A 25,632-nucleotide genomic window follows, 5' to 3' on the forward strand; every position below is an offset into this window, starting at 1 on the left:
TGTACTCTCCTGGAAACTCTTTAGTTCATCCATATTTTTTCCTTAAACTTTGGTGCCCCAGATTGAATACTGCTCAGATGAGATCTGAGCAGGGGAGCTTATGATGGAATGATGACTTCCCTATTCTTGGAAGAGAGAACTATCTCTCTCTTAATGCAGTCTAAGATCATGTTAGTCTTTTTGGCTACCATATCAAACTATTGACTCATAAGAAGCTGGCAGTCCATTGAAACCCCCCACATATTTTGCAGAACAACTGTTTTCTCTCCATGTCTCCCTGATCTTATACTTGTGGAATTGATTTTTTTTTTACCCAAGCCCAAGACTTTCCATTGATCTCTGTTGAATTTCATCCTTTAGGTTCTACCTAATGTTCACTGCTCTTCCTAATCTGTCAAGATCTTTTTGGATTCTAACCCTATCATTTGATAAGTATGCCACCTCCGACTTAAAGTCATTGCTAAAAATGTGAAGCAGCCTAGAATCAAGCATGGATCCCTGGGGTATCCTGCTGAAGACCTTCTGCCACCATCTAATTATTTTATTGCTTAATCCATATTTCTCCATCTGCACCACAAGAATAGTATCAGATACTTTATCAAAAGCTTTGCTGAAATTCAGATATGTTGTATCTGCAGCACTCCCCTAATCCTGTCAAAAGAGAAATGAAGTTAGGCTGGCATGACCCAATCTTGGGGAGGCTATGCTGGATCTCTGTCATCATAGATTCTTTGCCAATTTTCTTTTTAATTAATATCTTCTAGGTTTTTTTCTCCAGGAATCACAGTTAAGCTCACTGGCCTATAGTTTGAAGACTGTTCTCATCTCTCTCTCTCTCTCTCTGTCTCTCTCTACTTCTCCCTCTCCCTCCCTCTCCTTTTCTCTCTCCCTTTCCCTCACTCTCTCTCCCCCTTCCCTTCCCTTCCCTTCCCTTCCCTTCCCTTCCCTTCCCTTCCCTTCCCTTCCCTTCCCTTCCCTTCCCTTCCCTTCCCTTCCCTTCCCTTCCCTTCCCTTCCCTTCCCTTCCCTTCCCTTCCCTTCCCTTCCCTTCCCTTCCCTTCCCTTCCCTTCCCTTCCCTTCCCTTCCCTTCCCTTCCCTTCCCTTCCCTTCCCTTCCCTTCCCTTCCCTTCCCTTCCCTTCCCTTCCCTTCCCTTCCCTTCCCTTCCCTTCCCTTCCCTTCCCTTCCCTTCCCTTCCCTTCCCTTCCCTTCCCTTCCCTTCCCTTCCCTTCCCTTCCCTTCCCTTCCCTTCCTTCCCTTCCTTCCCTTCCCTTCCCTTCCCTTCCCTTCCCTTCCCTTCCCTTCCCTTCCCTTCCCTTCCCTTCCCTTCCCTTCCCTTCCCTTCCCTTCCCTTCCCTTCCCTTCCCTTCCCTTCCCTTCCCTTCCCTTCCCTTCCCTTCCCTTCCCTTCCCTTCCCTTCCCTTCCCTTCCCTTCCCTTCCCTTCCCTTCCCTTCCCTTCCCTTCCCTTCCCTTCCCTTCCCTTCCCTTCCCTTCCCTTCCCTTCCCTTCCCTTCCCTTCCCTTCCCTTCCCTTCCCTTCCCCTGTTTGAGTTCAAGTCCTTCCTCTGACACACATTGGCTATGTGACCCTGGACAGGTCACCCAACCTTTCAATGCTCTATGTTACTCTTTAAGAATCTTAAGCTGCAGAAAAGGTTCTAACCTGCATTAGTTGTACGTGTGTTTCTCATACAAGAGAATTGTATTTTGACAATTAAATCACAGGTACAGTGTTCATATCTATTCGCTATAACTAAAACAAAATTTTAAAAAATCCTTTTCATGGTTGTTAGTTTCTATCACAAACCTCAGCATTTCCTGGACTTTAAGCATTCCTGATACCATTTTTATAGGAATGTGCCACACTCTGTTGCCTGGTCTTGTTTCCATCTTCTCTCTCTCTCTCTATTTTTTTTTTGGTAGGCAATGGGGGTTAAGTGACTTGCCCAGGGTCACACAGCTAGTAAGTGTTAAGTGTCTTGAGGTCAAATTTGAACTCAGGTACTCCTGAATCCAGGGCTGGTGCTCTATCCACTGCGCCATCTAGCTGCCCCCTCTGTATTTCTTTTTTAAAATCTAAGTTGGTTGGTGAGTTCCCTGTGCATCCACATTGATCTCTTCAGAAATATCCCACATAATCTCTCATTATAAGTAACCCAAGAACAGAGCCATAGCCAAGGTGAAGCAGCAGGGACTTTCCTCCAGGTTGCAGAATTTCCAGGGGTAACTTAGAATGTAAAGGGTGATGACAACAATTCCACAGCTTAGAAACAACAAAGTTCATCATCTTGCCAGCAAGAAAAATTAATTAAAATGGGAAGCTTCTGGATGATGGATTGGAATGAGTGTCTTCAGTCTCCCCTCCCACACACTCCCCCAGTGATAGGCTTTTAGTAGAAGTTTTACCTTAGTATCCTAAGGCTTCTCTTTTCCTCCACAGGAAAATATGCTACTGAGGACAGCTTTGTGCTCTTTCCCTCGTACAATTTTTGGCCCTCGTGGCAAAAAATGGATATTTGTGGCTCTGTCCAAGACAAAAGTTGCCCAACCTATGCCAGAATTGAGAATTCTTTCTCTAGCATTCCTGGCAATCTAGACGAGACAGCCTACCTAGTGTAGTTGGAAATTAGTAGAATTCTTCCAGTAATTAGCTAAAATGAAATGAAATGATGCTACAAAGAAAGTGTGTTGGGATTGATTGAGGAGACTCAGTCATTCAGGCCATGTAGGGCTTTGTATTAAAGATATATAATTTATATTATATTATAATTATGTTATGTTGTAATTTATATTATATATAATATAATGTGTAAATACACATATACACCCATATATTAAATACTACATACTGTTATATACTATATATTATTATATATTTTCTCTATATATAGTACAAATATATATATATATATATCTTAATTTTATTTTTATTTTTTGATGAGACAATTGGGGTTAAGTGACTTGCCCAGGGTCACACAGCTAGTGTCAAGTGTCTGAGGCCAGATTTGAACTCAGGTCCTCCTGAATCCAGGGCTGGTGCTTTATCCACTGAGCCACCTAGCTGCCCCACAAATAAATATTTTATATAGTATATATACACACATATATAGTATAAAATAGTTCATATTCAGCATTGCAATGTCAAGTCAGAAGAGATTGGCTCCAGCCAAGTCTCTCAGAAATAATAGCTGTTTCCTTTTCCATCTGTCTCCCTGCCCCCCTCACCGCTTATTTCAGTACCCTCTGATTGATTAATTCAGTAGGTGTATTCTCACAGGATACAGTTATCAGCTTGTTGGATACTTCAGCTGGAATGGCATGGCTTATTGGTTCAATCGACCCCCACCCTTGACAAATTCTGGCTCTTGTATTTACTTCCAGCATGTGTTATTTAACCTTTGTAGACTTCAGTTTTCTCATCTATGAAATGAGGGGGTTGGACTAGATGACACCTAAGGTACTTCAAACTTGAAAGATGATTCTATGTTCCTTCACCACTAGAGAGAATTATTCCTTCTTTTGGCCTTGTCCTGTTACTACCTGACATCCCAGGGATCTGAGGGTCATCTGATGTTCCTCTTTTTCAGGAGAGGAAGTCTCTGGCTCAGTAGTGTCAAACTCCAATAGAAACGGGGACCTGCTAAATAGTGTAAGGATCCCTGAAGGAACATATTGACTTAGAAAACCACATATTAACATTATCTGTGTTTTATTATATTTCTATTTATTTTGTTAAGTATTTCCCAATGACATTGAATCTGGAGCATCATAGGCTGCTTGTGGCCCCTGTGAATCATGAATTTGACACCTCTCTTCTAGACCATTATTATTCCTTTCCTCCAAGACACTCCTCTTCTGGGTCTTAGAAGTATTGATTTAGATTTTAGTCAAATAGTCATTGGAGATCACCTAGTCCAACTCCATTTTACAGATGAGGAAACCGAGGTCTGGAGAAATGAGTGCTTTTGTCCAAGGTCCCAGAACCAGGATGGAAGCCAACTCCCTTGACTCTGTGTCCAGCCCTCTTTCCATTGTACTTTCCTGTCCTTTTTTACTCTGACCTCAGGTAACCAGAGGAACATCAGTTTCTGTTCTAATTTCCTTGGTCTCTATCATTATGGACGCTCACTTTATCTGGGTCTTCGTCATGCCCTGCATTATAGCCTAGTGGATAGAGTTCTGGACTTGGAGTCAGGAGACTTGGGATCAGATCTCATTTTGGATACTGGCTTTGTGACCACGGACAAGTCCATAAATTACCAGAGCCTCAGTTTCCTTATCTGTAGAATGGAAAGGAAGGCAATACTCATACTACCTACCTTATGGTGATGAAAATACAAGATGTCCCAAAAGTTATAGTGCCATTAAAAGTTTTACTAACTTGAATGCTCTCAGGTTTTTGGGACACCAAACATTTTCAAACCCTAAAGAGCCACAGAAATGGGCTGTAGCTCTCTGCAGAGCCTGGTGAACTGACAAGAGCTTAAAAGGGTTAGCTCCCTAGACCTGGGAACATAAGTCCAAGCAGGCCTTACTGAATCAGGGAAACTGAGCCCCCAGTGTTTAGGATTCCTAAGAGAAGCTTATCTTTCACCCTTCCAGTTTCTTTATGTCTGTGGCTAATGTGCCACCCCATTTAGTAACCACAAACCTGCAGGAATGTTTTCCTGTTACCATAGTGACTTGTTTGAGCTTCTGTGTGGTTAGTCAGGGTGAGCTGATGAGATCTGGCAGGCCTCGGGCTTGCCATTTAATATGCCCCATCTGTCCACAAAGATAACATGCTTTCTCCTTTAACTGGGACGGTCTAGTTACTTGTGGGCTCGTTTTGTCTTCAGTATCTGCAGGAGGCCCTTCCTGTCCCAAGAGATCCTCTTCCCAATTGCCCTTCAATGACTACCTCTCTCGATCTCTGTGGAGTTGAATTCACAGGGTCCTAGGACCTCACACTTGGGAAGCCCCTTACAGGCTGTCTAGTTCAGCCCCTACCAATAAAAAGGAGTCTCTCTATAGCCTAGCTGACCTGGGGCCATCTGGCTCCCTCCCCCCACCTCCACCCCAACCCCCACAGAGACCAGAACCTATTGCTCCCAAGGCTGGCCACTTTTAGGGCACTTTGCCTTATCTCAAGCCTCATTTTCCTTCTTTGCCCTCTCATTTTCCCACCTTTTCCTCTTATTTTTGCCCTTTGGAGCCAAGAACAGGTCCAATCTGTCTTCTTTATGATGTCCCCTCCCTATGTTGACTTACAGCAATAATAACCATAATTGGCTATACATTTACATTATGCTTGACAAACATTGTTCATTAGGTCCTTATAAGAATGCTGTGAGGTGGGTGGTATATTCTTTTGCCCCTTTTCTATAGGCTTCTTGGGTCCCTGTTACAGGTTTCATGTATTTGATTTTTCTTGAGATTTCTGAGTCAGAAATGATCTAGCATGATTTAGTCAAGTCTCTGCCCTTGGCAGTTCAATTCATAGGATGATAGATTTAGATAGATTTAGAACTAGAAGTAGCTTTAGAGGCCAATCAAGTACCCTTATTTTACATATGAAGAAACCAAGGCAGAAATTAAGTGATCTGCTCAGATACCCAGCTGAGGTGGGTTTCGAGCCCAGGTCTTTCCAATTCCAAGTCCAGAGTTCTACCTACTGTTGTTGCTTAGTCATTTCAGCCATGTCTGAGTCTTCATAATCCCATTTTAGAGTTTGTTTTTTTGCACAGATACTGGAGTGCTTTGTTGTTTCTTTCTCCAGCTCATTTTATAGAGGAGGAACTGAGGCAAACAGGGTTAAGTGACTTGCCCAGGGTCACACAGCTAGTGTCATATTTGAACTTATGAAGATGATTCTTCCTGATTCCAAGCCTAGTGCTCTATTTCACTACCCAGCCACCCATCTACCCACCACACCATGCTAACTCTTCAATTTAATTCAATCAGCAATTTCTTAAATACCCACTTTATTTACTGGGAGCACTTCACTAGCTGCTAGGCTTTGAATGCTAGAGGACTTCATATTTTGATCCTAAAAGTCATAGGGAGTCACTTGAGTTGATTGAATGGGAGGGTGGGTGACAGGATCAGACCTGAGCTTCAGAAAAAGATCAGTTTGACAGCTGAGTGGAAAATGGACCGGAATGGGGAGAAACATGAAGCAGGAAGAACAACCAGCAGGCTATTGCAGCAGTCCAAACATGAAGTGATAATGGCCTGCAATGTCAGAGGGGAGAAAGAGGTCTTTATTAGAGATGTTTTGAAGGTAGAGTTGATAGGACTTGGCAATATATTGTATAAGGAGTTGAGAGAGAGTGAAGAATCAAGGATAACACCTCGGACGCAGGCCTGGGTGACTGGGAAGATGGTGTTGCCATCAACAGTAATAAGAAAGCTAGAAAGAGGGGAGACCTTTTGGGGAAAGATAGTGAGCTTAGTTTTGGACACGTTGAGTTTAGGATGTTTATAGGACATCTGGTCAGAGATTTCTTGGAGGTACAAGACTGATGGTTAAGAGAGATGTTAAGGCTGGGTAAGTAGATTTGAGAATCATCAGCATAGAGATGATAATGGAATCCATGGAAGCTGATGAGATCATCAAATGAAATGAAATATAGGGAAAAGAGAAGAGGATCCAAGGCAGAGTCTTGGAGGACATCCCTGGATAGCAGTATTGCCTAGACCTGGCTCTTATGAGGCTATTGATTTGGCTTCTGAAACTACAGGGTCTCTTTCCATAAAAGGGACTCTCTAGTGTCCAAGCTGGGTATATCATCCTAATGGAAAAGCCTAAGGATATAATTGCTTTTGGATCAGACTTTTGATTTCTTCACTATGGGACACTTCCATGTTAGGAAATGCCTGTGACCCATTCAGATAGGTACCTTCCCTACAAACTGATAGTCTCATATAATTTTGCCTGAGACACTGAGTCATTTGTCCAGAGGTACATATCCAGTATGTGTCAGGGCAGGACTTGAACCCAGATTTTCTTGAGTCTGAGCTATCTGTTCTTATCAGAACGATATCAACCACATCCATGCCAGAAATAGTACTTTACCTTCTCTTTTCAGCTCTGAAATTGCTTATAGCAGCCTTGTGCTATAGGCCCTACAAGTACTATGGTAAGACATCTGATGCTGGGAAGTTAAGTGATTTGTGTATGGTGCCAGATGTGAAATTCAAACCCAAGACTTGTTGGCTCCAAGCACAGTTGGCAATTCTTCCCTGACACCCACAGCCCCATTTCTTGGAATGTGAATGTATTTGATGTCACATGCTACTCCCATGTTGTGAACAAAAGAAGACTGGAAACAAAAGTACAAACAGCAATGTAGTTCCTTAATTCTCTGGCTGGAGAGACATTGAACACAAACAAAAAAGAACAAATTGGAGCCATATATCCAGGAAAAATAAAAATTGTAGGCTCCCAGTTTTTAGTGTCAGACCTTTGTTACAATGCATATTATTGTGGCTGTTATTACTACTCATGATCAGTTTTGTGTTGTTTGCCTTTGGGGAAACTGAGGCTCCCTTCTCAGGACCAGCACTTAGGTTACAGATACTATTCATTTCTTCTAGGTCCATGTAGAAATCTGTGGAGATCATGTGAGTAAAGGGCTTCACTTCATGGGTGGGTGATACCTAATAGCTTCACATTTATGTAGAAGGATGGGGTGGCTTGGTTGATTAACCCTACAGAGCCCCACCATTACACTTCTCCCCCACACCTCCATATAGATTTGCCATTCTCAGCAAATGGGCCAGGATGCACTTTGGACACGCTGTCCATCTGGCTATCTCTTCCTGCTGATTTGCATTCATTTAGTAAGTCAACCAACATTTATTAAGTGCCTTATGAGTACCAACCACACTGTGCTCGGTGCTGGTCATACAAAAGGAGGCTAAAGACAGTTTCTGCCTTCAGGGAGCTTACAGTCTAATGGGAGAGACAACAAACATTGCCATCACTTTGCCAGAGATGTGTTGCATGGCCAGACCCAATGTTGTCTTATCTGTCCTCGTCTTCACTAACTTCTCTGTATTATTTAATACCACCAGTTCACATCATTTTTGAAATTCACCCTTCTCTTAGCCTCTCTGATACTATCGGACTTGAAATAAAAAGATCCTGTTTAGGGGTTGCAGCTTGACCCCTTACAGCTTCATTACCTTAAAGCAAGTCACTAACTACCTCTCTGAGCTTCCATTTTGTCATCTGTCAAAAGAGTGAGTTGGGGGCAGCTAGGTGGTGCAGTGGATAAAGCACTGGCCCTGGATTCAGGAGTATCTGAGTTCAAATCCAGCCTCAGACACTTGACACTTACTGGCTGTGTGACCCTGGGCAAGTCACTTAACCCCAATTGCCTCACTAAAAAAAAAAAAAAAAGAGTGAGTTGGACCCAATGACCTCTAAGACCTCTTCTAGATCTCTGTTGGGGGTGGTGGTGGTGGATATTATTCTGTGACACTGTTCTCTTCTAGCCTGATTCCTACCTTTCTGACAGTTCCCTTTGTGTTTCTTCTTTTCCTCTTCTCAGCCTTCTTCAAGGTTCAGAACTTGGCCCTCCACTCTTATTTCTTTACACAATGTAAATCCTGAAGTCATTAAGCATGACAGAAGAGGATAGGGTGGAGGGACAAAACATGACCAAGGAAAGCGACTCACCCTCATACCCATTATGCCATCAAGTCCATTTGATTCTTCCTTAGAAGAGTCCTAAGACCCATTTCTAGAAGGAGCAGATTGCTAAAAAAAATATTATTATTATTTTTAAAGGTTTTTTTTTTAATTAGCAAGAGATACATTATGGCTCCTCCTGGTTAGTGTTAAAAGTTCATCACGATTGGGGCAGCTAGGTGTTGCAGTGGATAGAGCACTGGCCCTGGAGTCAGGAGTACCTGAGTTCAAATCCGGTCTCAGACGCTTAACACTTACTAGCTGTGTCACCCTGGGCAAGTCACTTAACCCCAATTGCCTCACTAAAAAAAAAAAAAAAAAAGTTCATCATAATCGAGCTCCAACTAGACTCTCTAGAATGATTTTCAGTTACTCCCCCACATTCATTCAATCCCAGCCAAACTGGCTTACTTGTCCATAAACATAAAATTCTACACCTATGAATAAACTGTTACCCATGCCTAGAATGCTCATCTTACTTTTCTCCACTTCTTAGAGAATCTTTAGCTCTTTTTTTTTTTTTTTGCAGGGCAATGGGGGTTAAGTGACTTGCCCAGGGTCACACAGCTAGTAAATGTCAAGTGTCTGAGGCCGGTTTTGAACTCAGGTACTCCTGAATCCAGGGCCGGTGCTTTATCCACTGTGCCACCTAGCCGCCCCCATCTTTAGCTCTCTTTAAGGCTCAGCTCAAATGTCACCTCAGTCAATCAATCAATAAACGTTGATTATGGGCCTTTTATGTGCTAGTTAGTCAATAAGCATTTGTTAAGCACTTACTATATATCAGATACTGTGCTAGGTGCTCAGAATACAAAGACAAAAATGAAACAGTCCTTGCCCCTAAGAAGCTTACATTCGATCAGGGGAGACAAATGTACATGATAAGAGAGATAAAAATATATACAAGATGCAAGCTATTGAAATAGTGCGAGCGTGAGGGGATGAGGACCTACTGTGTGAGTGGAGGAAAGGAGGGGGAGTCCTTAAGGTCCCTTCTGGTTCTAACATTCTATCATGATGCCTTGCAGATTTGGGGGTGGTGGGAAGGGGTTGGCTTTAAAGCCCCTTTCTAACACCTTTCCTTAAAGTACCTCTCTAATACCTTTAGGACTTAGCCCCCTAGTGCCCAGTATTCATCATTATGAAAGCTAAGTGTGAAGAACCAAATGACTTTGACAACTAGTCATCCAGAAATGATGAGTTAGATTGGACAGGTACCAGCTGATTTGCTTCCTTTCCCTGGTTGTGACCTCCTCAGCAGGATTTTCATGCTGGGGTCTCTGTCTCCCTCTGGAGGAGGCTACTGGGCTACCTTTTCCTGTGGCCCCTAAACCTGGAACCAGAATGTATTAGAGAACTGAGAGACCTTTCTTCTTGCCCCACCCCCTTCACACTCTAGCTGTCCTACCTGAGCCAATAGCCCAAAGGCCAGTGCTAAGGAAGGGCTGGTGTCGCTGAGTGATGATTGCCATCTCTCCTTCACTGGACTGCTAGGTGCAAACATCCTGAGCTAGAGATGGGGTCTGCCAGGTGGGAGGTACTACACTGGGATCATGGGACCAACAGAAGACAGGAACCCTGTCCAAATCTTTTAAGCATTCCCTGTAGTGACAAGCATGGTCTTATGTCCACAGAAAGAGAAATACCATATTTTGTTGGTCAATTGGAAGGAACTGCATTAGAGAAGGGTACTATCTCTGAAGTCAGAGAACTTGGGATAGAATCTATGCTCTATCACCACCTTGTGCACTTAGTATGTGCTCCTGGCACATAGTAGGTGCTTAATAAATGTTTATTGAATATGTATAGTATGGCCTTACGTATATGTATGTGTGTGTATATGATGTGGGATGGGTTAGATGAGATTGATTGTGAGGCGTCCCAAAGAATTACAAGACTCAGTGACTCCATTCCTGAGTTTTATTGCAATACTGTGAGTGACCACAGGGAGGGCACCATGGAGGTGTTTCTCCAATAGGGAAAGAGGAGACAGTTATATTTATAGTATGGATAAATTGATTATCAGTCTCATTATAATAATCTCCACCTTAGGGAGGTACAGGGGAGGGCTTATCCTAATTTAGAGTTCCTGGGGTCGTAGGACGACCCCCAAGGTGGGTACCTTTTCCCTTGGAGGTGTATTTTTGGGGTTTACACATCATAAGGTGAGCTGGGGACAAATTTGGCCTTTTCTGCTCATGTTACCTCAACTTACCAAGGTCAGAGTGTCCCTGTGTTTTTCATTCCCAGACCTAGTTTCTGGGTATTAACATTTATCAGTTAGGATTCCTACAGCCTGTCTCTATGTTTTTGTTATGAGTGGTGATTAATGGGGGTAATTAATTGAAGCCAGATCTCCAGGTACCAGTTAATAAAAACCTAGGCCCTGACTTTGATGAGGGCCCAAGTTATCCATTAATCCCTTTCAGAACTGGGACCTGTAAGTTATAGCCCCTCTTGGAGCTCAGATCTAAATTAAAGCTCAGGTCTTAAGTTTTTCTTTTAACCCCTTTTAGGTACTATTGGTAGGTTATCTGTTAACCCTTTTAGCCTCCTCTATCATATGCATACACACATGTGCACACATCCATATATGTATGTATGTATGTATTCATGTTTAATCATAGCCTTCTCTAGGGAGGGGTGGAGAGAAAGGCAGAAAAATAAGGAGCATACAGCAGAGAACAAAAGAAAATTTAGAAGGAAGCACAGATAATCTGGGTAGCTTTGAAAACAACGTGTAGTATTTATTACATTGTTTTTTTTTTAAAGTGAGCAGCTTTAAATGGAAATATATTGTTTTATATTGAATCCTCTGTGTTTTGATGTATACATGGAAGTGTTCTTTTTTTCTTAGCATTTTGTATTTAAATTTAAAAAATGAATAAAAAAATTTATAATGTTTATTGATTGATTATTGATTGTGACCTTGAGCAGGTTGCTTAACCTCACTAGGCTTTAGTTTCCTTATCCATAAAACAAGGGGGTTTGGCCTAAATGACTTCTGGGGTCCCGTCCAGCACTTAGTCTAGAATCTTCAGATCCTAAGAGATTATTGTGAGACCTAACCTGGATTCACTTAGGGCATTAAACTCCAACGTCATAATTTGAAGTGAAGCCACCTCTTAGCCCAGCAGGGCTGCCTGCCAACTGGTGCTGGGCCATTTTTCTGGCATTTGACCCTTTCCTAGTGAATAATGCATGTGCTTCTGGGTGTGGCCTTGGGAAGGTCTTATACAGTATTCATAGCTAATTAATGGTCCTTGTTTAGTTATGGTGACAATGCTGGGAGAAGTTATCTGAGAGGCCTGCAGGGGATTCTATTTTGATGCCTGGTGTGTGTAAGTATTCCATTGAGAAGAGGGCTGAGAAGCTTAGCTGGCTCCTGAGATTAGAACTGAGGTTTGGAGAGGGTCCAGGAGATTCAGCAGCAGCACGTTAGGATGTGGTGAGGTTGGCATGTCGTTCTTGCGGAGGTTAATGGCCTCTGATTTCTTCTCATTACTGAATGACATTCCTTCCCCAGAGGGCAGATGTGGGAGAGAAATAATAGATGAAAATGATAAAGCCCTTTGCAGTTTATAAAACACTTTTAAATTTCTCATCCTGTTAGATCCTCACAGCAGCCATGTTGTTAATTGGGACTGTTTCACAGATAAGAAAACTGAGGCTGGGGCAGCTAGGTGGTGCAGTGGATAAAGCACCGGCTCTGGATTCAGGAGGACCTGAGTTCAAATACGGCCTCAGACACTTAACACTTACTAGCTGTGTGACCTTGGGCAAGTCACTTAACCCCAACTGCCTCACTGAAAAAAAAAAAGAAAAGAAAACCAAGGCTAAGACAAGTGGAGTGACTTACAGAAAGTTACAAAATGAAAGACGATGTGTCTGTGAAAATCACCAGCATTTGCTTCTGGTTGATTTTTTTTTCTTTCTAAGGAAGAATCCTCTTAGAATCAAGGGATCATAGACCAAGAACTGGCACTTGCTCTTATATTTGTATCTCCTGTACCTAGCATAGAGCCTGGCTGTGTGCCTAATAAATGCTTGTTGACTGACTAGCTGACTGTAACTTTCCTACCTCTATATGGTTTATTCTTCTAAATTTCTCACAATGTTGTATTCTGGTGCTCTGAATGGTAAAAATGTATGATGATTCATTTTGGCTCTGTGTGAGGCTATGATGTGGTCCCAAAGTCACACTTTAAAGAGAAAACCTGTCTTTGATTTTTTTTTTTTTGTGAAAAGTAGCAGGAGTGTTTTGTATTTGGGGGCAATTCTGAAGTTTCTGTCTTAGTGACTTGTCCAGTGGCAGTTATCACAGAATTCAAGCCATCTGGTTGATTCCTACTTTAATTAATTGTTGTGTTTTTTTTTAAAACAATAAACTGACTAATTTCTACTTGCTGAAGGAGTACAAGTACTGGCAGAACCCTCTAAATTTTGGTGCCCTGAGGTAAAGTTTCTGTTGCCCTACCCTAGCTATGGGTTTGCCATAGTATGATCTTAGCCTCTTTGATTTGTTTTTTGTTTGTTTTGTTTGTTTGTTTGTTTGTTTGTTTGTTTGCAGGACAATGAGGGTTAAATGACTTGCCCAGGGTCACACAGCTAGCAAGTATCAAGTGTCTGAGGTCAGATTTGAAGTGAGGTCCCCCTGAATCCAAGGCTGGTGCTTTATCCACTGCACCATGTAGTTGCCCCCAGCCTTCTTTAATTTCTAAGGTGACAGATCAAGCAAGGTCCCCTAAACTGGAATTTATAATATATTTTCCCAGATAAGAAACACATAAGCCTCAACAGTTTTTGCATTAGTTTTACAGTGTCATTCTATAAAGAGTTTGGGCTTAAAGGTAGAAAGCCTAGGTCAAATTTTAGTTCTACCTTACTAGCTATGGTAATTAGTATACCCAATCTTGAGACTTCAGTTTCCTCATTTGTGGGCAGCCAGAACCAGATTAAAATATAATTGAGAAATGTTTGATAAAATAAATAAAAATGGATACTCATCTGTGTTCTTCTAAGTTGATATGGGCCAGGGTTCCATTTCCACTAGAGTTGAACGCCTTTGCTCTCAACACAGCTGTCAAACTGGTATTCCTAACACACCAATCTGACAATCTTACTCTCCTCCCTGAAAATAAAATCAAAGATATATCAGTGGTTCTTTATTGATGCCAGGAGAGGGGTCTTTAACCATTTTTTTGGTCATGGTCCTCTTTCTCAGTCTGGTTATGCCTGTGGACCCCTTTCCAGAATAATGTTCTTAAATGCTTAAAATAATATACATGGGATTACAAAGAAAATCAATCATATTGAAATTGAGATTAAATTCTCCATCTGTGTGTCTAGAGTGAGCTCTTTGATGGCCTCAGTGTTACAGCAGTCCATCAGCCAATAAGCATTTGTTAAACACTGACTCTGTTAGGTATTGTGTTAAAGGCAAAAAACAATCCCTGCCCTCAAGGAGCTGACATTCTAATGAACAAGACAACATGGGAACATAAAAAATATATACACGGAGTCAATAAAACATAGTCTTAAATGAAAAGTTATGGGTGGTTGGAGGGAGGTGGGGATGGAAAACCAAATGGGAGATGGAGGGTCACCTGTGAGCAAGTAGTCCAGGTTAGTTACAACTGGATGGTTGAGTATGTGAATGGGAAAGAAGCAAAAGAAGACTGGAAAGGCAGGAAGGGTCCAGCTCTTTCTGATTCCAAGGCCAGCTCCCTATCCATGATGGGAGAGTGCCTTTACTGACCCTGTCATTTCTTTCCTGGTTTGTTTTGGTGTTTTGTCAGTGGTGGGGGTAAAGCTAATTGGTTTATCATTTTTCCTCCTAGCTGTCTTTTGGGGAGATATTGCACTAGATGAAGATGACCTGAAGCTATTTCATGTCGATAAAACTATCAATTCATCCAAACCTTCGATAGAGAGAACTGGACATACCACAGGTAAGAGCCAGAGGCATTTTGCTATAACAGTCTCAGTTTTACCAGGTCAGGTTCAAGGGGAATAGAAGCTTCAATGGATAAAGATGAGCCTGGGAACTTGTTAGTTTTAGTTAGTTTTGCTTCCCATCCAACTGGAGGAATGTGATCTCTCAACATTTCAATTTAACAATCATTTATTAAGCATCTACCATATACAAGACCTCATGTCCATGAAGGATGATGGCTGCTGGCACTAGGCTAGTAGCATTAGGTTCAGAGCTCTGAGCTGACTCTATTAACATCTGAAGGAAATGATGGTCAAGGAGGTGGTGGTTTGATTTGCTTGGAACATGGAAACTGGCTTAAACTGTACTTGGGCCAAATTCCATTTTGGGATCAGGAGCAGAGCACAATCACATGATAGGGCACAGTTAGGTTAGAAGGGGACAACTTATCTCCCAGATCCTATGGAAGACCATCAGTCAAGGTGCAGGGGCTATGGCATAGAAGGTTCCTCTCCTGGGGAAGACTCATACTTCTGTATGTATAGGCAAAGCCTCATTTGCCCTGTGCTACTTACAGCACTGTCATGATTATTTATATATCCTTGTGAGAGGCATTTCAGAGTGCAGTCAGAAGGCAATGACACTTCTCAAGAAATGCCAGTATATTACTTTTGCTACATTAGTAGCATTAGAACCATTATCTGAGTCTGTGATTCTGTGAATTAGATAACACTATTAAATACACAAGCCTGGAAAAGGGGGCAAGATCAGGACAGATCACCAGTGAACCTTGAATTCCAAGTTAATATCAAGACTTTATTAATTAAGAAGCTTTCATTATCTTAGAGCATACACTGCCATACCCACAGATACCCTCAGAAAGATTCACACACACACACATATGTGTTCATTCTTTCATTCATATATTGGGCAGAGTACATATGGGTCCAGAAGAGGAGGTTCATATGGGGTGAGGAGGGGGTGGGGGTGGGGGACAAACCCTTATGACCTCATGAACAAATTTCATTGAGAGAAGTCAGTAGCGTCCATTGTGATTGTGGTAGAATCTTTGAAATAACCGATTAAGTTGCATTGTTTTCTTTTTCTTTTTTTCCTTAATAGTATTTTTTCCCAGTTACATGTAAGGATAATTTTCAACATTCATTTTTATAAGATTTTGAGTTACAAATTTTTCTCTCTTCCCTTCCCCCTCTCCCCTCCCCAAGACAGAAAGCAATCTGATATAGGTTACATAGGCATAATCACATTAAACATATTTCCACATTAGTCATGTTGTGAAAGAAGAATCAGAACAAAAGGGAAAAACTACAAGAAAGAAAAAAAGACAAAAGAAAAAGTAAAAATAGTATGGTTCAATCTGCATTCAGATCCCACAATTCTTTTTCTGGATGTGGAGAGCATTTCCCATCATGAGTCCTTTGGAAATATCTTGGATCATTGTGTTGCTAAGAAGAGCTAAGTCTATCACAGCTGATCACCACACAATGTTGCTGTTACTGTGTACAATGTTCTTCTGGTTCATTGGATTATTTTCTGTGAAAAGTCCCAATAGGATTTTCTTAAGGGTTTTTCTGAGTTCAACCTATGTTTTCTCTCATTGGTGTCTGCCTAAGTCTTGGGAAACCAGTTCTTTGCCTTGTAAAGTTTTGTTTTCCCTTCTTTTCATGGCCTTTTCCCCTCATCATCTTAGATATTCATTTATTTTCAGTCTCAGGATGAGTGAGGATCTTTGCTGGGTCTAGTTCTCAGCCTTAGTTCTCAGCCTGGAATTATATATATATTTTTTTGTAAAAAATTCAGATTCTTTCCATTCCTTGGCAACTCAATCACTTGGTTACTTCCATAGATGACTTTCACACAGACTCACAAACATAAACTGTATATTGTATAGCCCCCATGAGTCTACTTTCTTCAATAGAATTAATCCAGATTTTAACTTGCTGCAACTTGCTTGTTCTATTAATATGATAAGCTCCTTCAAAGACACCACGATTCATTGTGGAGCTGTTAATGAGGCATTGATTTTACCATTGCAATGATTAATGCGTCAGCTCTTAAAACCTATATTTTGCAACAACTGTGCCACATCAGCAGGAACTAGCCCTTGAGAGCACAAGGGGAAAATGCAATTTCAAAGGCACTGGGTCACAGAGATAGAAAACCTGTCTCTGGAGAAATGATGCCAGGAGGTCAGGAAGCTCAGCAAGTGAGGTATTGGGGAATCAAGGCTATGTGACCAGTAGCAGCAAGACTCAATGCTAATCATTCAATAAACCAATCATTTAGTAATTATTAAGTACTTACTGTTAGGTCTCTTAGTGACTGAAGCAGCCCTGAAGATTATAAATTTCAGGACAGGAGCTTATCTGCATTGATTGAGGAAATTTCCTTACCTGGTGTTCACTATACCAGTAAAATCATAGGTTTGGTTTTAAAAAAAAGTGTCCAGCATTGTACTAGGTATTGGCAATATAAAAATGTAAGTGAAACAGTCTCTTTTCTGAAGAAGTTTATAGTCTATAGAGAACTTGGGTTGAGTGGGCTCTTTCTATCTCTTCTATCTAGATTTGCTTGCAGGTTATTGAGAGGGGAATGCTCTTTAAGGAGTCAGAATAAGTAGAATCAGAAGAGCCAAGCTCTTCTCTCACAAATACTCCAGCAAGGATGAAAAAAGATAGGGTCTGTGTACTGAGAAATGATTGAAAAAATCTAAGGAAAACTATAGGAAGTGCATTTTGCCAATCTGGGTCCCTGCAAAGATACAGCCAGAAGCTTGCTGGTACTAGAAAGGGGGTCCTAATAGAATAGCCTGCCCTGGTTGTCATGGAAGCCATGTAGATGGGTGAGCCAGTGGGAAACTTGTGGCCTTGAGCCTGAAACTGTGTATTGGAGGCCAGGAGGTGGGAGCCAGAACTAGGGTCATCAAGAACACCTGTGTTGCTCTGACTCCAAACCAGGGCCAAAGGCTTGGAGGATAATGATGAATACCCTCAATCAGACTGACCCAGCATGAACTACTCTGGATGGACCTTCCTGTTACAAATTGCATCCACTGCAGCATGTTGTCCACTTGCCACTGAGGTCCTCAGAGAACATAGTGCTCAATGCCCAGACCCTAGATAAAACAGATAAGTAACAAAGAAAATCCATTCCTTCCAGAAGTGCAGAGAACTTCACCCAAACATGAAGTCCAAATTTAAGAGGTAAGCCTGAAAAGATGAGTAAGCAGGGGGGTGGAAAGCAAGGATAAAGGAATATAGAGGAAGGGATGCTCAAGAAACAGACTCAGAGAAGAACTACCCCATACAATCTACAATTAAAGCCTCAACACCCCCCCCCCCCCCGCCCCAGATTTTCCATAAATCTTACTGGGATTCTGGAAGAAATGAAGCAAGTTAAAAATGTTAATAAAGGGTGTCCCTAAAGTCTTAGTGCAGTTTAAAGCTTTAATAGCTCATTAAAGCTGAAATATATTTTAAATAGCTAAATAAAATCGAATAGCTTGTTAAAGCTTAAAAATGCTCTAAGACTTTTGGAAATACCTATATAAATTAGTTGACAGCTATAAGAGGAAAGAATTGGAAGGAGAATAAATAGTTTAGTATAGAAGGTGCAAAACTTTACTCAGATAACAGACTTTTGAAATTTAGATTGGACGAGGCAGATTAGAAGAAGAAATACTAGAACAAAATTGAAAGAATGAAAAAATATAGAAAAAAGTTCTAGAAGGAAAGTCACTCAGGAGGATGAAGGGATGAAGGTCCGAGAATTACAGAATCGAAGAGCTGCAATGGACCATGTGTTCAACCTTTACCTGACTTAGGATTCCTTCTACAGTATCTCCAACAGGTGGTCAGCCTCTGCTTGCAGATCTCCAATGAGGGAGGTGCTCATCACTTCCCAAGGCAATCTCTCTCACTTTTGGACAGCTCCAATTATTAGGAATTTTTCCTTACTTCAAGCCCCGATTTTTCTCTTTATATTGTCCCACCATTGCTCCAAATATCTGCAGGCTGGAACCAAGAAGAACAGGTCCATTCCCTCTTCTTCATGACAGCTTTCAAAATACTTGTTCTTTATCCATTCAGTTATGTTCGACTCTTTGTGACCCAGTGGACCAACTGTCCTTGGCAGAGATACTGAAGCGGTTTCCCATGTCCTTCTCCAGTTTGATGTAGGCAGGGGTTAAGCGACTTGCCCAGGGTCACACAACTAGTTTCTGAGGTCAGATTTGAACTCTGGTCTTTCTGACTCCAGGTCCAGGGCTCTATCCACTGTGCCAAACTAGCTGCCCCTCCTAACACTTCAGGATATCCCAAAGTAGAATGGGATGCTTTGGGAGAGAGAGTGATCCAGCAGAGGCCAGGGGGCATATTCAGAGTGGATCCCTGGTAGAGTCACTGACCTCTGAGCTCTCTTACAACCTGAACATTTAGTGATTCTTAGCCTTACAGTCAACAATCCTCGCCATGTTCTACCCTTTGAAACCTTGGGCAACTAAAGCCTTGTGTGCCAGCTGCTTTATTTAAGCAGCAAGTTTTGAGCAGTTTTTAATTTTCTCACCCTTATGTTCTTTTCAGTGTTTCTCTAGTTGTATATTTGAACACTTTTTGGGGGGAGGGGGTGGAGTTTGATCCATTCTTTTTCCTGGCTCTGCCATTTCTATGGCTCTCTTTGGTTCTCTATCAATATATGAATGAACCACATTCTGTTTTCTATAAATCCCAGGGTCCTTTAGGATCTCAACCTTGCAAGCTCCCTGATCAACTCCAATGTAACTTGGGTGTATTTTAGGAAACTGGATAGGGATGGTCTCTCAAGTCCTGACCCTCAACTCTCAGCCCCAGGAAGTTTCCTCTGAAAATTAAACAGTTGCCTTTTACAATGCAGTTCAGAACCAGTGGAAAGGAGGAGAGAGCTGAGAGCAGATGCCAAGGCTTAGAGCCAGATGGCAGAATAGATCTGAGAATAAGCTTCCGTGTATTGAACACAGATGGTAGGAGAGGTGATTTATGCCAGAAGAACTTAAGAGCCACCACTTGAGGGCATTTAGAATTCAGATTAAGTGATCCAGAGGTGCTAATAAAAGATTTAACACTACCTTGTGGTTGAATATAAAATGAAATAGAAGAGTGGACAGTAGCAGTGGAAATGGCCGGGGGCAGCCCACAGGAAGAAGAAAGAGACTAAGTTCTGGATGGAATATTGACCATCTGGACCATCAAGTCTTTAGGAGGAAAATTGATTAGGAGAAAAATCAGAAGAGAGAGACCGGGATGGTGAGGGACCTCTAAGCCATGTCATGCAAAAAAAAAAATGGTTGAAGGAACTGAGATTTGTTTAGCCTGGAGAGAAGAAGGCTTCAGCAAGGTTGGGGGATAGGAGTAGGAAGAGATATCATTAATGTTGGTCAGTTAGTCAGTCAGCAAGCATTTAATTTAGTGCCAGGCAGTGTTCTGAGTGCTGGGAAATAAAGAACACATGGGGGAGATATTATGCAATCATGTACATACAAGATATATGCAACATCAATGAGAAGTAAATCTCGGAGCAGACATCGGGAGAGGAAGGAGGCCTGGAGAAAGCTTCTTGCAGAAGGTGAGATTTGAGTTGAGTGTTGGAGGAAGTTAGGAGTTGGAGGTGAGAAAGGAGAACTTTCCAATCATGGGGGACATGCCAGGGACAAAAGCATGGAATGAAGAGATGAAGTGTCATGTGAGAGGAACATCAGGAAGGTCAGTGGATTGGAGAGTACTTAACTCATTATTTATTTTTATTTATTTTTTTTGACAGGGCAATAAGGGTTAAGTGACTTGCCCAGGATCACACAGCTAGTGTCAAATGTCTGAGGACAGATTTAAACTCAGGTTCTTCTGAATCCAGGGCTGGTGCTTTATCCACTGTGCCACCTAGCTGCCCCCTGGAGAGTACTTCAAACGAAGTAAAGTCTAAGATGACTCAGAAGGGACCAGATTATGAAGGTCTTTAAAGACTAAAGGTTTTTATATTTGATTCTGGAGACATAAGGAGCCACTGAAGTTCATTGAGCAGGTGGAAGGGTCCTCAGAGGCTTTCTAATCTAACCTAGAATCCCTTCTAAAACATCATAACATGCATATGGACACTCCCTCAAGTACCAACTGTCTTCTTCCTCAATTTCCTCAATTTCTTGACCTACTTTTCCATTCCATTTTAGCTAAACACAGAGTTGGCCATACCCTTGACCCTGCTATCATCTAAAAGTGTTTTACTTCTATGTTGGTGAACTCTCAAATTCCTCTATCTGATCATAATCTTTTACTATTCCAGCTTTCCTTCTTTCTTATGACCCTTTGCCTCATTCTCTATCCTCACCATAATGACTACACTCAAATATTTAGATGAATGTGAGGTAGGGTGCACAAATTCTTATGTACTTCAATATTGGAAAGCCTAAAGTTGGAAGCCCAGCCTTCTTTTCTCTAAAGAAGAGTGGGCAGTATGAGAGATTGACCTTTCCTATCCCTCAGAGAGAGGAGGTGCTAAGCTTTCAATTATAGGCCCTCCAATAACCAAGAACATGAGATTTGGTGCATTTGGTCCCAAAGGGCAGAACAAGGACCAGTGGTGGAAGTTAAAGGAAAACATGTTTCTGTTTAATAGAAAGAACTTCCTAAGGGTTAGAGCTGCCCCTAAATAAAAAATGAGCTGCTCTAACTAGGGTAGTGAACCCTCCATCACTAGAACTGGATATACTAGGGCAAGGATGAAATTTGACTCCATGAGTTTGGTAGTAGAGGACCTGTGGCTGGAACATGGATCCAGAAGGGTTGGAAAAGGAACAGAATAGGTAAAGGTGGAGTAGCATGTTACATTAAGAAGATAAACATGTGAGGAAATCTATCAATCAATCAATATGCATTTATTAAATGCCTACTATGCCAGGCACTGTGCTAGGTGCCAGGGATAAGAATACTGAGAATGAAACAATCTTTACTCACAAGGAGGTAACTTTTGAATAGGGAAACAGCAGAAACATATGTATGTAGAGAGGATGGCACTGGAGGAGAGTGAAGAGTGTGGTATGATTCTGAGCTTATGAGCTTGGCAGGATGGGATTATGGTGAGGTCCTTATTAAAAAGAGAAAAATTGGAGGAGGTAGAAAATTCATAGTAATGCAACGGGAATATCTTGAGAGGTTTCCCTTTCAGAGCGGGCACTTGAACCCCAAATCTATGGGGCATCTCACTGCCTCTGTTGTACTTTAGGTGAACCTAAGTCAATTTGACAGTGTATTTTATCTTTTCACTCTTCTACTATCTTACACCTTGGAGCTGCCTTAAGGTTGTAGTTTTGTAGATCCAGAAAACTTGCTCCTTATTGGGACTGTCTGAGGGTATCAACATGACTTTGAATGAACAATAAAGGCATTTATTATCCACATATTATGTGCCAGGCACAATGAGAGACCCTAGGGATCCAAATACAAAAGGCAGACAACACTTATGGAGGAACAGTGGCCAGGGAGGAAAGGAGCTTTTGTCTGGAGAAATACAAGTGAGGTGAAAGGAGCTACTGGGCAGTGAATCATAATACCCTTTCCTGAAGCAATGGTAGAGCTGATTTGATTTCTGCTCCAAGCTCAAGAGATACAAAGTTGAAGGAGGTTGGGAGGCAGGAGAGGTGGTGCAGGTGATATGATGCCTGGATGAATGGAATGTGAAACATGATATGGAGTTGGCTGAATATAACCGTATAGGTGAGTTTGTACTCATTCATTGCCCATCAGAATGTCTCAGCCCCTGAATGGGATTCCAAAGCTGAGTAAACTCTCCTAGGGAAGGGACATTTATTTATGTTTGATCTTCACAGGATGGTAGATCATTCTTGTTCCTTACCCTCTCAGCTCTGCTTGGGCATAGCCTCCAGATAGGTTCAAATTTTGGCTTTTTGAGCTCTTGAGGGTCAATAATTAGTCATTTTTGCCATTGGTCAAAAAAATGTTAACAAACATCTCTAAGCTGTTCTAGTATCTTCTTGGGGGTAACCAAGATGACATGGTGCTCTGCATGCATTGCCCCTCTCAGTAGAAAATGGATCAGAGGCCACCACTGAGGTTTCACTGGCTGCCTTATCTTCCACTTACTTCTTTTTCTCTTCCTTTGGGATGGGGGTAGAGAAAATGTGTGTCCAAATGGATTATATCCAGTTTGGGTAAGTAGCTTCTATTGTCTTCTATTGTCTTTCAGGAATGTGAGCAGCTGCCAGAAATAAACTTAAGTTACAGGCACAAAGAATTGTAATAGGAGACACACAAACATACATACGTACATACATCCATACAGAGAGAGAGAGAGAATGAGAGAGAGAGAGAGAGAGAGAGAGAGAGAGAGAGAGAGAGAGAGAGAGAGAATTGGGAGGATGTTGGAGAACTTGGGCAAAATTTCATTTGCAATTAATGATTTTACTGAAAAATTTGCCCTAATAATTGTACATTTGCATAAGCTAGAATTCTTCTAGCTCCCAAGGCAGATATGAAGGTGAATCTTGGGAACAGAGGAAAAAAGGCCTTAGACACTCATGCCCATAACATCCATTCATTCGGGCATCAATTATTGAACTTCTACTATGTGTGAAGGCCTGTATTAGACACTGTGAGTGGAGGTGGGGAGGGTGTGATGAATTAGTTCAAATTTAATGAACATTTTTGAGTGTCCATCCCATGTAAGGTGCTATTTTTAGGTTTTTTTTTTTTGCCTAAAGATGAGTAGAACTCACATAACAAGAGCATATTACTGTGACTAAATGGATACTCATTGCCACTTTGGAGAAGATAAAGTGAATTAAATTTGATGACTTTCCTAATAGGATTAATACACTCAATCAAGGAAAATCACAGTCAATCACTATTGCCTGCTTTTGCCTCTAACTTTTTTTAATGAGGAAGAATATTTCTATTCTTATTGCTGAATGGTGCATGACACTTGGGTAATAAACACAATCAGTTCGGGGTACTCCCTGAGACATTTCCTCATGTACTGTGCCACTATCATCATTATCTGAACAATGTCATAACCTATAGTCATGATGCTCTACTAGTCTCATTAGTGAAGACCATCATAGTGCCTTACTGAAATTTGTGTTCATCATATAACTCCTGACTTGGAAGAGGTACTTTGGCTGGACTAGGGGACTTTAAATTGAAAGATGATGCTAACCACAATCAGAGGTTACTTTTGAAAATTGGCTCACAGGGGCAGCTAGGTGACGCAGTGGATAAAGCACCGGCCCTGGATTCAGGAGGACCTGAGTTCAAATCCGGCCTCAGACACTTGACACTTACTAGCTGTGTGACCCTGGGCAAGTCACTTAACTCCCGTTGCCCTGCAAAACAAAACAAAACAAAACAAAAGAAAATTGGCGCATTACCTTTGACACAGTCAGAGATGGCAAAAAAGAGAAAAAGAAAAATATAAACTAGTGTTCCAACAGCTGATTCAAGAAGGCTTTACTATATATTGTGATATATTAGTTGCAGGGGCTTTGGGAGGGTGGAATCTTGGCAATAAGCCCATAAGAAGTCACGGCTGAAATTGGAAATGAAGTATTGTTACTGATACCCAACGTAATGGTCCACAATACCAAAAAATGGTGCAAAGACATTTATGGGGAATGTGTAATGTATTACTGGAAGCAGTTTCATTAATGAAATGATTGTCTTGATGGTGAAAAGTAATCAGGGCATGATTATTTCTTATTTAGAACTGAGTAAGTAACAATTGTATGATGGCATCTTATAATTATAGATCTAGATGGTATTTTTATGCATTCTCTTCATTTATATATTTTTATAGAGTCATGATAATCATCAATGCTATTTCTTATGGATTGATGACTTTCTTTGAAAGATTATGACTATAAATATTTTTGTATATGTGTGTCCTTTTCCCTTTTTTATGATCTCTTTGGGAAAAAGTCCTAATAGTGAAGGGTAAAATTAGTTCTTTATGTTTGTTGATTTTTTTTTTTGCAGGGCAATGGGTTAAGTGACTTGCCCAGGGTCACACAGCTAGTAAGTGTCAAGTGTCTGAGGCCAGATTTGAACTCAGGTCCTTCTGAATCCAGGGCTGGTACTTTATCCACTGCTCCACCTAGCTTCCCCCCCCCAATAATTTTTAATAAAATGTAGAAGACAGAAGTTGATGATACAAAGTGAAAATGAAAATTCATAGGGGTCAGGAATAAATTCTGGTTGGGTGGGGTGTTGAGGATGGTGATAGTATTTGATAGACAGGTAGGATTTTGATAGGTGGAGGTGAAGGAGAGAGCATTCTGGGGATAGGCTACAATGTCATCAAAGGCATAATGGCAGAAAGGGATAGGACGTGATGTGGGAAGTTGATAAGCTGAACTGTGGGCCACAGTTGTCTGTGAAGGCTTCCTATGGAGTTATAGCTTGATCTGGAGCCCTTAGGCATGTCCAGGGCTGGAGGAGGCTCAGCCAGGAGGAGAAAGGCTAAGTGCTCCTGTGTCAGGGATGGACCCTCCCCCATTGTACTTCCCAAGGACTCCCTGGAGACTCAATGTAGGGAATGAAGGAGATCAGACTCTATTTTTCAGAAAGTTGAGAATCATGTAAATCAGAGTAAGATTCAGATGATGAGTAAGGTTTAGACGTTGTCTCAAATAATTTACAATCTAGTACAGAAGATAAGACATTTCCATAAATATACAATATTATACAAGGTCTATTTTGTGTGAGATGAGCACAAAGTGCTATCACAATTGGGAAGAGGAAGAGATGATTTCTGGCTATGGCAGCAGTGAGGGAAGGGGGGCCCCCAGGGTCAAGGAAGGATTCACACAGGGGTTGAAACCTGAGCTGGCCCTTGAAGAGTGAGCATGGTTTCAACAGCAAGAAGTGGAGGTTGGGGAACTGCATCATAGATGGAGAGAAACACCTGAACCAAGGTACCAAGTTCTTTTTAAGACTTATTTTGCTTTCTTGTGTGCTTTCTGAC

At 41.5% G+C, this 25,632-nt stretch overlaps 1 protein-coding gene across 1 annotated transcript in view; it reads left to right on the forward strand.

Annotated features, from left to right (window-relative positions):
• Positions 1-25,632, forward strand: part of TLL2 (tolloid like 2) — a 164,445-nt gene that overhangs the window by 23,890 nt on the left and 114,923 nt on the right. Inside the window, exon 2 of the mRNA XM_043986387.1 lies at positions 14,516-14,626. Coding sequence (XP_043842322.1) covers positions 14,516-14,626 — 111 coding nt within the window. The remainder of the gene's footprint in view (positions 1-14,515; positions 14,627-25,632) is intronic.

This window comes from Dromiciops gliroides, chromosome 2, assembly GCF_019393635.1.
Source record: "Dromiciops gliroides isolate mDroGli1 chromosome 2, mDroGli1.pri, whole genome shotgun sequence".
Lineage (NCBI taxonomy): Eukaryota > Metazoa > Chordata > Mammalia > Microbiotheria > Microbiotheriidae > Dromiciops > Dromiciops gliroides.